General features: G+C 40.6%; 1 protein-coding gene across 2 annotated transcripts in view; it reads left to right on the top strand.

The window, feature by feature from the left end:
* ADCY5 (adenylate cyclase 5) overlaps positions 1-13,623 on the top strand; it is a gene marked incomplete at its 5' end in the record, with an annotated part of 220,279 nt that overhangs the window by 166,851 nt on the left and 39,805 nt on the right. For both annotated transcript variants that reach the window (XM_082314450.1, XM_082314449.1), the window contains one exon: positions 7,935-8,075. In XM_082314450.1, coding sequence (XP_082170576.1) covers positions 7,935-8,075 — 141 coding nt within the window. The remainder of the gene's footprint in view (positions 1-7,934; positions 8,076-13,623) is intronic.

Below are 13,623 nucleotides of genomic sequence, written 5' to 3'. Positions count from 1 at the left end.
TGTAGACAAAAAACTCAACAGCAGAGACACAGAGCACTTGGGACTTCATTTTTTAACGCAGGGCTGTCTTTTGACTAGGATCCTGGACATAGACTGAGGAGAGATGTGGATTCCATTCCAGACTTAGATTTTGAGGAACTTGCATCTTTGTGCCTTGACTTTCCATGGTAACATGAAATGGGTTCTCTCCCCCCCCCTATTCTTTCGCTGCTTTATATGTATTTATTGCAGCTCTGTTACACAGTGTAGCCCTTAGCTGAAGTCCCTAGGCACTACTATAATGCTGCTCTAACGTGCTGCGTCCCAGAGCAGCTAGGAATTGGGACATGCACATGGCCTCTGCAATTATTGTGCTAAATTGAAACATAAAAAAACTGCTACCCAAGGTCATGGATATTAGTGTTTAGAGTTTGAGGGGCTCCTGGTTTGCCCATACTGCTGCAACTTTCTTGCTCCCATAGCCATTTTCTGTCCCTTTGTCAATAAAGTTCTCTCCCGCTTTAAAAACTCATTTTCACATAATATGAAGATCAGAAGTGAGAACAGCTTTCTTCCATAGTGAGCTCAGTCAGTCTTAAATATTTGCCTGATGCTAGGCAAAGTTCTAGCACTTCACTTTTTCCTTCCATTTCTGCTTGGTTTTAATGACTTCTTGTGATGTATTTACCCAGGTTTTCAGGTCGGTCTATTCCAGTAATGGCCATAAAATGTTCACCGAACTTAGTAATGGGTTCCTGTGAGTTGTGTCTGGGTTCCTGCGATCCTCACACACAAGGCAAGGGATTTGCATTGACCTGAGAGCAGATGCATAGTAGCAGACCCAAGTAACTGTTCACCTGAGCTATTCCTCAGTTCACACAGGCAGACTTGAATTATCTGAATACCTGGTCTACCACTCCCACACCCATCGAAACTCAACAATACCAAGAGTTACGATGAAAGTATAAAATATAACAGCATCTTTTCCATACCCTTTCTGCTCACTGTTGCCATGGGGAGCCATAACTTTGAATTTCCTCTCTTTTTTGATTATTTGACTTTTTCATAGTGTTAATGCCATTTCTTTGGCACAGAGTACATGGAAGAAACATTTATCTAATATTTTTCTTCCAAGAACTCAGACTAGCTCCTTCTTTGAAAACACATTTGTTGTTTTTTTTTCTTGTTAAGGATGCTGTTAACTGGAATATATTTAGTTGAGTTTTAGGGGGAAAAAAGCTAGATTCTGATCACTCAGTTTTTAAATAACATCCCCAGAGCTGAAAATGTAGTCCTTATTTTCTATCATCTGGTACACAGAAGACTTGCTCTCTGTTGAAAGAGAATAAACTGCAAAGTTTTAAAATCCAGTCTGTTTAGGTTTCTTCATATTTACCTCCAGATCCGCTTTCATCTTTCTGTTTTCCCTGTCCTGTGATGCTGCTGCTTTTGGGGGTGAGCACCTGCCTGTGATGAAGGCAGTGCTCAGATACCCCGGAGCAGTGCAGGAGTGACTTTATTACTGCAGTTACGTTCCCCCAGATAAAGTTTTTGTGGGTTTTTTTGAAAGCATAGATCCAAAGTTCCAAATTGATTTTCCTTGTGTTTGCTTTCAGTTCCTCAAGCTAGAGTTTTGATAATTAAAATATAAAACAGTCTTAACTGTGTGAGATACAACAGGTGCCATGCATTTCATTGTAATGTGAACTTATATATACACACACACACGCACACACATATATGTAAGTGTGTGTGTGTATATATAAAGTAATTCTTGTTGTAAAATTAGCAGGCTCCACCATAAAGGTCTGGTGAATCTTTTGCTGTGGTTTGTTTGCTCCCATTAGTGCTAACAGTGGGCTGCTCTGGTGCCTGGTCGCTCTGGTTGTCTGGAGTCTGCTGTCAGACAGCAGTTGTATCCCCTCTCTCTCTCTCAGTGTTTTTTCTCCTAAGACAAACTCTTCAAATGTCTTCTCACAATGAAGAAGAGACAAGCACAAGCTCTCACAGCAAGCTCTTAATTTTCTTGATCATCAAAGGAAACCTTTACCTTTTGCATAGTTGCATTATCTTGGTGTCTTGATATTTATTCTGTGATGAACCACTGTGATTCTTCATAATGAAGTGAAGTTTCTGACTGTAATCTCTCAGTGAATGATGATGGATTTTGTACACTTGAATGTCTCAGGTCCCATTTCTATTATGTCAGTTCTCAAATGTGAGGTGCTAATACTCCTTTTTTTCTTCTCTATCAAATACTACCTCTGCTTCTCTCATTAGTAAAGTCTGTCATTGCTACAGTTGGTGCCAGATGTGATAAGAAAAAAATTAAACAAAATCTGCCCCGAGACTAACCATTGAGTAACTCTACTAGTAACTTTTATCCAGCCTAATACTTCCTCATTCAAAACCATCTCTTGCCATTTCACTGGAAACCAGCTCTTTGCCCAGCTTCGTATTCCCCATCTGTCCTAGCCATTAGTCTCCAGCACAGCTCTCTGTCAAATGCTCTGTGGAAAAAAGAAGGCTAGAGAGAGCTACTGTATTTTTTTCTGTTTAGAAAAACTTGGATGCTCTCAAGGCTGTTAATCCAAGCCCAGCATTTGCTGCTCTACAAGTTCTGTGTCATGATCCCTGACTAGTTATTAAAAGTATCTGTTACCAGAACTGAAATTGCAGTTGGCAGTTTTGCACAGATCTGGGATGGAGGTTGTCTTTCTGACTTCAGCACATCACATTTAAGTTTTGCTTCCAGCTTAGTCATGTTTTCCATTTATAACCCTTTGCTTATGATCCTTCTTCCCTTTTGCCTCTGCGGTGGCAGCAGTGATTATCTGAAGAGAAATAATCTGTTCCTTCAGTTCTAGAGTAATGTAGATTTTTAAGTTTCTGTTATCCTCACATGATATAGGGTGACTTCCACGGGGTGACTTCTGTCCTTATTCAGTATTTTTCTCATTCATTTGGATATGTGTTTTTAATGGACTTAATACCTTAGCATGAAAAAATACAGGAATTCTCCAAGGAGATCTTTCCCTTTCCTCCACTACTGGCTTTGCATCTTCATTCTTTATCTGAAAGTCTGTGTTTCCAGATAAACAGCAAATTATCAGCTAGAATTACTAATACTGTTACCCAGATCTGTACTGATTCCCAGACTTAACCCTGAGGCATTGTAGCGAACTACCCAGCATTACTCAGTACAATGTCTTTATCCTTCTATAGAGTGGTTTTGTTTTATTCTTGTTATACTTTTTTTTAAGTTTACCCTGCAGACTGTAGCATTGCTAACACACAGCTCTGTACCTCCACCTCCACAACTTTTATATCTGTCCTTCTGCATTTTATTGAAAACGCCTGTCCCAGTCATTACTGCTCTCCTATCACATCCCTGCTGTTCTTACAGCACTCAGTTTAATTATTGTTGTAGTATCCAGTAGTCCCAGTTCTTGTGCTGCCCAAGTTCCTGGAGTTTGTATAGGAGCATGTCACTTGGTGGTTGTTGGCAACTTTCTGCTCTTCTTTGAGATCAGGTGCTGCACTAATTCACCAGAACCATCACGACTACTCTTCTCATCATTTCCAATCATTGATAAAAGCTTTACTCTGAAAAGGGTGGAAAAGTATGTGTTTGGAGGAGTGGAGAACAGACCTTAAGGTGAATAGGATTTTAACAACACATTAGGTTTACAGGTAGTTTTATTGTCCTCAACGTTGTCAGAAGTCTGGGGAAATGCTTTGCTTTGAACACAAGTGGAAACAAAATGTGACTGTCAACAGATGAGCAATACTGCTGACTAAACACGCTGTGCTGAGTGCACAAAGTCGGCAAACTGAAAAAATGTTTATTTTTTTCTAGTGTCTTTCAATTGCAGTAAACATGGGTGTTTGTTTTAACAATAGCAGGTACACAACAGTTTCAGAAAGGATTGTTGATGGTGGCCTTAAAACAGCTCAACAAAACTTTGGCCATAGCTCCTAGAAAAACAATTCTCATTCTTTTCTAAATAGTGTCCTGGAACTGCATCCAGCTGAAGAAACAAAATAGTCCTTTAAATATTGTGCATGTGACTCTCCTAAAACACAATCAATCTAATGTGATGATTCCTTAATTTAACAAATTTAATCACAGCTCAGCAGGGTTCCACTCATGTAGATTTATGAAGGCAATGGTTTGGAGCATGTAGCACTGCAAGAAATCTCATTCACACGTCAATAGGACTTCAAGACAATTTAAAGAATAATATGTAGCCGAGTCTGAAATGGCTGATCCATGCTCAGATTTCACTGCTTTGTTGCACTGATAGTGATCAATATGTTGGAAAATCCTATCACACACTAAAGAAGTAACAGGCATTCTTGATGCAATTGATAAGTATAAGAAAATCCCTGCTATTTCTGCAGTTTTGCTATAGCATTACTGTAGCTCAGTGTGTGGGAACTGGTGGTGGGAACACAATAAAACCTCTGGGAATAAGATTTACAGTCTCTTTGCGAATCTAGATTTGAAACGTTCCCACAACAGCTTTCTGGAGTTTAGCCACTTTAAATCTGAAAAACTCATTGTTGTCAGAAACTTTTGCACCTGCTCCTGTTGGTAGTACCTGTAATGAGTAGGACTGAAAGGTATCATCTCTTCATTTTCTTTGTTCTCCTTTCCAGTCTTGTTACGGCTTAGGTAGCTCTGGGTGCAAGTTGTCCTCACGCTGTCACTTAGCCAGGAAGAAACAGAGGAGCGATCCTCATAAATTTCCGTAGAGGAGCTGTGATCCTTCTAATTCTTCATTTTTAGAGTTTGTTGTTATCATCACCCACTGAACAAGTGATTTTTCAGAAAATAAATTAGCTCAACTTTTAAAAATTTCAGGTTTGAAAAAACAGTTTTTGAACAAGTATTGATGTTAAAAACAAAGTCCTATTGTTGAAGATAATATAGTAGCACAGTATGTAATGTGGGAAACCAAAAATCCACTATGCTTGTATATATATGTTTTAATCTGATTGGAAATATTGCTGAACGGTAGTTCACAATCCAGTGGAAACCTTCTACAGGGGGTAGGGGGAAATGCTGCCAGAGTTCATGTAGCCATGGAAAATTTATGGTGCCTGACCTCATGGTTAGAAACGATCTCAGAAGTATATATTTACCCATTTGTCCCGCCCTTACCTCAACCCAGATGTGTCAATAAACAATGAGGTCTTTTATTCCCTTCAAATTAATCAAGTGATGCTTCAGAGGCACCAGCACCAGCAGCAGCTAGAAGGATCACTCACTGGCTGAGAGGGGTTAGTACATCTGCTTGGATTTTTGGCATTAAGGCTTTTCTCAAATTCTAACCAAATTTACTAATGCATGGGGGGAAACCTGCTGAAGGTATCTTTTATCATCTCTTGATGTAAAAGCATTTGTAATGTAACCAAATAACTTTGCTTTTATAGGTCCCCAGACTAGTTTCAGCATCTGGATTTTTTGATTGCTTTTGGTTGAAAACCCTTCACTAAGTTGTAATAAAATGGATTGACAGTGTCATTTCTATTATTGAAAACAATATATATTTTCTTGGAGATAATGAAACTGTATTTCCTACCAGTTTTCTGGCATCACATCATAAAAGAAAGAAGCATAACTATGAAAAAGATTGCATAATTGAAAAGACACAAGAAAGTGCTACAAATGATGGTAGAGACCGTAAAGAGCAGTGACTTTTAAAAAACAAAACCTCAAACCAACTCAAATCTGGACATCAGCATTACATCATATTAGAGTATTTTTAGAAACATTTAAAACGCAGCTCTCCTGGAGGTTATCCAGTGGCTCTGTCATGATTGCTCATGTGAAATTCAGCTCGTGCCAAGTGATGGAGTTTTCAGCTCTTGCAGATGAAACAGTGGTGGGCTCGGTGTGGGGAAGAGGCGACGTGGGAGGCACTTGCTGTCCTGGGGGCGTGCAATGTGGGAGCATGTATGGTTCTCCCCCGCAAACATCCCAGGGAGCTAACAGCTCCCTTAGGTTTGCTCCCACTGAGTTTCCTTGTGATCCTACACTTGTCATCCTGGCTGGGTGGAAAAAGATCTTTGGTGGCAGCCTGGAGCTGCAGTGACCACTGCTACTTACTGTCACGGGGCCAGTTGGGTGTCCAGCACAGGGCTCCTGTCGCAAGTGGCACCATGTCCCCAGCTAGCGGCCATGAAGCCTGCAGCACTGCATTCCCGGGAATGTTTGGTGCCTGTGTGGTGAGCTTGTGGTCTCATGGGAAACGTTGTCATCGTAGCTGTCTCTTCTTTGCAAGAAAAGAGATGATGATTTCCCATGCTTGTCAATCAGGCAGCTTTCTCCAGCACTGAATTTTAGCAGACTTCTTAAAATTTCTTTAAAAAAAATAATTTAAGGCAGCATAACACTTGACATTTAACTCTCTGGTTACCATGGAAATAACACCAGGTATTGTGGAAACTCCTGACAGGTACAAGTTACAGTGAATAATGGGGAATCAAAATAAATAGGTAGGCAAAGCAGACTCCAGGCAAAAAAAGATGCAGACCTACCTGTATTGTCATATAACACTTGAACCAAAATTCTAGAGTTTAAAAAAACTGATGCTTTCTTTTTAAAATATTCAGTTGTCTGAACACTTTCTGAAATCCAAAATTAACTATTATGTCTAATTTTTTCAGTAATCTCATGGAAGCAGTAATTCTCTTGAAAAAGTTTACACTCTCAAATAATAAACAGCCAAGTTGTAGCTGTCCCTACTGTCTGAATTTTCAAGCTCTCCAGAGTTTGTCTCTTTTAAGCAAGGATGTAATGATTGCCACCCCTCTGCCTTCTGAGTCAGTACAGGTAAATCGCACAGTCCTCACTGAGCAAGTCTCCAGTGCAGTCCTTGCTAGAGAAGATTAAAGGGTTTGATCTTGTGCAATAAACTCCTGTCTTTCTGCAGAAAACATTCCACGTGGAAACCTGCCTGTCTTTTTAGCTAGAGAATATATTCAAAATAAGGAACTAAACAGCCCGTTGTTTAGCCTAGTTACGTGCTACACGTCTGTGCTCTTGTAACTGGCATTGAGATTGAATGAAACCTTTCCGACAGATCCTGTGCAAACTTTGCAGCAAGCTCCAATTACAGCCAAGATTCAAAACCTGCTCTAATAACAAAACCAAAGACTTTGTCCAAACTTCAGGAAAGTTAGTGTCAATGATAAAATTTGCAGCTAGAGTTAGGGTAGAGGAGACCATTTTGTCCATTACCTTTAACAGATACACAGTTAAGTTGTTTGCAAGATTTACATGCTTTCCTTAGCATGTCTAGGAAGATGCTCTTGCAAGCGTGGAAAATTATTTGCTTGTACCTACAGAGAAGGGCATCCTTTATTCCCATAGCTTCAAGGATCTTCGAGGCTCCTGTTCTTCAACGAGACTGCTCTGTATGTTTCTCTTGCAGATGCACCAGTCTTTTTTTTTTTTTTTTTGAAGACCCTCTATGTAGGTGCTTAGGGACAAGGTTTAGTGGTGGACTTGGCAGTGCAAGGTTAATGGTTGGACTTGATGATCTTAAAGGTCTTCTCAATCCTAAATGATTCTGTGATTCTATGTAGTATCTCAGCTTGGAACTGCAATTTCCTGCCTGAAATTATTCAGTTTGATTCAGTTTACTAAAAATAAAATAGATATCTCCATTTTGGAATGCTCCCTGTGTTTACACAGGTTATGCTGGTTATTGAAAACAAGCAAAGGAGTGAAATGCGGGGCACCACTTAGGGGCAAGTGTTATAAAAAAAGAGAAGAAAAAGAAACGGTGGACTGGGACTGCTCCTGGTCAGCGGCCACTCCGTGAAGTTCAAGGCACAAAGCCAACTTCTGGAGTGAGAGATCAGAAGTGAGAGATGCTTACAGAATGACTGCCATGTAAATGTTTTAAAATTTATTCTGCATTTCTCTCTCGTTTGTATTTCAGAAAGACGAGAAAGCCACAATAGCCAAGATGAACCGTCAGCGCGCTAATTCCATCAGCCATAACCCGCCCCATTGGGGTGTTGACCGGCCCTTTTATAATCACCTTGGAGCTCACCAGGTCTCCAAGGAGATGAAGAGAATGGTAATGCCTTGCTTTATGGACCTTAATTTCTTTTCTTCTTAATACAGCATTATATATCCCTCCCTGCTTTGTCTGAAGGTTTTTGCAGCCCCGAGGGTGTTTTCCAAATGGGGGTGGTAAATTCTACTTTGACTCCAGAAATAATAATAATTGGTACATCTAGAGGTGAGTGATTGTGAGATGAGGCGCAAGGTTGTTTGAGAGGGAAAAGGAGGCTGAATGGCACAAAGAAGGCTCTTTTGTCTGACTTGTCCCACGTTCTGAAAACTCATCCAGGCTGTGTGAGAAGATGTGATTATCTGCAAAAATTGCTCTGTAACCCAAGCATTCAAGCAGCAGCTGACATACATTTCTACTAGATCATTACAGACTTCAGCACCTGCAAAGGTTTCTTGCTTGCATTATAACAGACAGATGCTGTTCACCTTCTATAAGCTACATGCCCATGTATACTCATGGGTCCTCAGGAATCATGCCACTGTTTAACTCTTGAGAATACATTCTCGAGTACATGGATTAATTGGCCTAAAGTAGCAGGCATCTTCATTTCTTGCTTATACCTTTCAGTCCTTCTAAATTAAAATGAACAAGACCCAGTTACCAACACAATTGGACTGAGAGCCCTTTTATGGCTTATTTTGCATAACGTTGTAGATGATATCTTTGTTTCCAGCAATAAAGATGAGGAAAAGAGAGTTTCTATTATATTGGCTCTTCAATATTTAGCACCTCTATAATTGCATGCATAATCAGATTGCTCTATGACCTTATTAATGCTGTTTTGACCCTTCATGCACAGTCAAAAGTGTGTATTTGTTGTCCACTTTGTTGCCCATAGTCAAAGTTCTGCTCCAGGTCACCAAAGCCTTAAAGTATTCAAAGAACTTTTTAAGATGAGATTCACTCCCACAGCTTAAAACTTTTGGCATAGCTATAAGCAACCGCATATGGTGTCTTCTAATGGGAAATGCTGGCACATTTATTAATAGTTGGTGCTAATATTATTCAATCATAATATTATTTTACAGTGCTAAACCAAATTTCTTAATCTCCATAGTAATGTTTCTTTCATTTCTCAGATCTCCAAATGAGGGCTTCTGACATAAGCATACAGATCAGTGGAACTGTGCATTTTTCATGTGGGCTTTTCAATAGGGCGCGCTCAATAGGCATGACATTATTAGAAGAGCCTAATCACACTAGCACATAATTATAATTATAAGTTTCTCTGAATAGCTTTTAAGGGGTTCTTGCAGCCTCCTGTTCAGAAACAAGGTGTAAGCATGCCAAATGGTATTATGCTTCTTGGTGTTAATTACAGTTTGCCGTGTCTAGCTGGTTGTTCAGTTGGAAAAACATAATTATTTATTGAAATATCAAGCTGAGTCCTAAAAACTTCACTGCCCCTCAAGGAAAAGCTTGTCTTTTTTTTTTCCCCCCTCCTTATCTCAAACCTTTCCCTGTAGTGGTATTTACCTTTTTATAAATTCAGCAGCTCAGAAAATCTTTCCCACTCAATCTGCTTCTGTACTGCCTCTTGTATTAAGCTCTTTTTTGAGAGGCTGATGTTGCACGCATCAGGCTATTTCTTGAAAACCAATTTAAGCCTGATTCAGATGTATCATTTTCAGCTAGACTTTTTGTTGTTCTCGGGGACTGTTTTTTAAAATCTGTTATTTACAGTATTTCCCACTGCTTTATGTTTGAGATGCATTAGCGAAAATGAAAACATGCTGCTCTCCGTGGCCTAGAGACCATTTTAATATCTGCTAGATGGGCATTTTATTGATTAGATCATAGGAACAATTTCTCCATCTCCTGTCTCAACTCCTTCTCTCTGTGTTAACTTCTAATTTAAATATGCATTTCTTTGTGCCACCCAGCTTGGCACAGTACTTTGTCTGTAATCTCTGACATTGTGTTACATGGATGCTATGTGTGCTTAAATGCATGCAGAGTGCACACTGGCTGCATGCACATGCATACTGTCGGCAAACTGCCTGCTTAGAAATACAAAATACGGACAAACAGAAGGGGAGCAGAACTACAAAGGCTTTTTTCGGTGCTCCTCTGGGATGACATGTCATTGATCTCGGTAAGCTGCACCAGCTTTCAAAGCTCCTGAAAATGTGCTCTTTGTTCCACATCACCCACCTTTCCCCCAGACCTCTTGCATGTAATTATATGTAGCCTTTTTTCTTGGAAACTATGAACAGGTAAGGTTGGATTAATCAAAGTAGTATGCCAAAGGCAGGCAGTGCAACGTTGCCTTTCTCTTTAAAACCTGGAGCTCCTTAGCCCTGTAATTTCAAAACAAGTGTTTATAAGGGTAGTTGTGAGATAGTCCTCAGGCAGGAGCCAGGTAATATTGCAGTGATGTGCAGTTACATTATATTGATATGTAGATATGAATACATTGTGTGTAGGGAGTAATATGGATGGTTATAAAGGACACATTTTTTTGTCACAAACTTAGAACATTTTGCATTATGAAGACAACCATATTTCCAGAATAGAGAGGCAGGTTTTTTTGTGGTGCTACTTACAATTCCCCAAAAGAGAATATTAAAGTTCCCTGAATTGATTTTTTGGGAGGGAACTGTTATATTTAATAGAAAACAGAATTATTTGAGCCATTTTTCTTTCCTTTGAACTTTGGCTCTGATAGCTGTCTCTATTCTTAGCATATATTAGCAGTAGTCCTGGATGAGATGGATTAGTATCAAAGGTAGCCATATACTCTTCCCCCGCCTTTTATCGTGGCATTTCAACACACTGCCGTGCCAGGGCACACTGGCCATGCACCTGGCGGGGTTTGTGTGGGAGAGCAGCCCGGACGGCGGCATGGAGAGGTCTTTGGTCCCTCCTTCTCTCCGCGTTGTGGCTTGGAGCTTAGCCTCTGCTGGGTCCAGCTGACTTTCCATGATGCTCCTAGGCTAAGTTGTTCCCCTGGGCACACAGGAGTTTATTCAGGCACTTGCACACACATATAAATAAGACAAAATACCCTACATATGTCCATGCAGCAGTATCTCAAATATCCTGGAAAACTGGAGTTATTTTCCTACTCCTACCCTAGCTAACTGGGGTCCGAGTCAGCTGGGATTGCAACTGTGCTAGCTCATCCCGTCCTGCCCAACAGCCCCTCCGTGTCCCTCATGCACAGGTCTGCTTTCCAGACCACCCCCAATCCTTCTTTTTCCCCTCCCATTGCTTAGAAGTGGCCTTTCTTGCTGTGCAGAGCCTCCAGGGAGGCAGCAGGCAGGAGACACCAATGTTGCCCATTGCTGACCCTTATCCCCATTAGCTGGTGGAGCCACTGCCTAGAGAAAGCCGGTCCTGGGGACTGTGCTGAGTTGCACTGCTGGGTCAGTGCCTGCCCCTAAAAAACTGGTAAATTTGCAGCAGAGGAAGATCAGATACAAATGGCGAGGGAAGGCAAAGAGCCTTGCTCTGAGCTGGCAGCCTCTGCTGCAGCCCTGGCCCTGGGAGCCCGTGTTGTTGGACAGGGTGATGCTGCCGGCATGGAGCGGGTGGAGGGCTGCCTTGCTCACCCTGGGCAGGCAGAGGAGCCTGGACAGGATCAGCTTTGTCACTGTATATAGAGTACGAAAAGAGCCAGAGCACGGCAGAAAAGCAGCACAGCTGCTTTCTATTTTTATTGCTTTTTACAGCATGTTTTCTTATTTCCTAAACAAAAGTGGTCAGTCCAGAACCAGTGACTGTGTGTGTCTGGAAATGCAGACTTTTGTGCTTCTCATGATGTATGCAAAGGAGCAGCATTCCCCCAAGTCTCCATACACCAGCCGTGTCTTCCCCACTGTCTCTCTGGTCCAGTTTTTAATTGCCAAAGGGTAAAAAATAAACAGACTTGAAAGCATTTGTGAGTACAGGTATATTTATAGCTATAACAATATTTATACAGCACTAAGAAACATTTTACTTTTCCCAGTATAGATTTCGGAGTGCTTTCATAAATATTGACGGATTTTTGACTTCTGGAAATAATACTCATGTCTTAGTTTTCATCAGCAAGACAAAACTACTATTAAAAAAACCCAACAATTTGGGGATTGTAGTTGACTGTAAACTGAAACAGGTTTGTTGTAAACAGCGATAAAAAGGCAAATGTTGATAACTTCCAAAATTACAGGGCTGTTCTAGATGATAGATGATTCTCTTGCATCCTTTACCCTGCTCAGCATTATTAAGGTCATAGCTGGAAAACCACGTCCAGTTTGGGATTACAATCCTTTAGGAGAATGTGGATGAATTGGAGGTAGTCCAGTGGAGAAGATTACAAATTAGGAGAGTTTCAATAGTGTGACCTATGAAGAAGTGTTGAAGTATTGGGTTTGTTTAGTCTAGAAGGGAGAAGACTGATCAGAAACAAAAGTCTTCAAATACGTGAAGGTTTGTGAGGACAGAAAATAATGATAAATCATTCTCCATGACTGCAAAGGGCAGGATTAAAAACAATCATCATCTTAATTTGCTGCAAGGAAGATCTAAGTTAAAAAAAAGCTTAGATGCAAGGAACAGGCTATATAAGAAGCTTGTGGAATTCCTGATTTTCCTGGAAGCATTTTATTTATTTTATTCAAGGCTTTTCAGTCTGGAGGGGCATCACAAAATCCTTTGCAAATACAGAACAATAACGTAAAAAAATATGTATTAGGAGAATTTATAGGGACTAAAGAATATAAGAATTACATGAGATAGATTTAAAGATGTTACAAAATTTCCAATCTAGGCTGCACAGAACTTCAAGGCATCAATCTTCTCCCCTTCTACAGGAGCAACGTTTCTGACAGATATTTCTCTAGCTCTTGTTTAAAAACCTCAACGGATGGAAATCTCACAGTCTTGCCGGGCATCCTTTTCAACAGTTTGATTATTTTTCTTAACGTTTCGCTTCATATTCCCTCACCTCAATTTTAAAACACAGTGCTGTGTGAGCTATTCACAGTAGCTAGAGGACAGTTTAATTTTCTCTCCTTTACAGTTCTCTTCTCTGTATTTGAAGACTATTACCATGTCTCTGCACAGCTCCGATTCCCTCATCAAGTTTGTTCCCTAGTTGGTGCTTTCCAGCCCAGTGGTTGTTCTTGTTCCCCTCTGAGCGCTTGCCTTTTCATCAATAAGAGGCAGCGCCTGCACTGAGCCCAGCACTCCTACTGAGGTTTTAGTAGTGCTGCCCAGAAGACATTGGTCATTGTTGAGGTCTTTCTTACAACCAGACTTGACACAGCCTAATGCTGTCTGGCTTCCAAAAAAAAAGCATTAGTTGTGTCATGAGATCTACTCAGCTATGGAAAGTCCCGCTGTTGGGTCTTAAGGCTGCCATACAGCTATTATATTTATTTTACACTGGCTAGTAGGACTGAGCAGCTTAGCTCTTAGAAATGGGTGCCTCTGAGTCCTTATAATCAAATGTGAGCAGAGTAGCTAACGTGGTTACTAAGCCCGGTTGTAGATGCCTGGCAGATTTCCTTTTATTTTTTCAGCTGCTGGAAGGGTTTAACATTAGGAAGTTTAGGAACAGAAA

Source organism: Platalea leucorodia (assembly GCF_965183815.1).
Source record: "Platalea leucorodia genome assembly, chromosome: 5".
Lineage (NCBI taxonomy): Eukaryota > Metazoa > Chordata > Aves > Pelecaniformes > Threskiornithidae > Platalea > Platalea leucorodia.
Note: the sequence above shows the minus strand (reverse complement) of the source record. Positions and strands in the feature narration are given on the sequence as shown.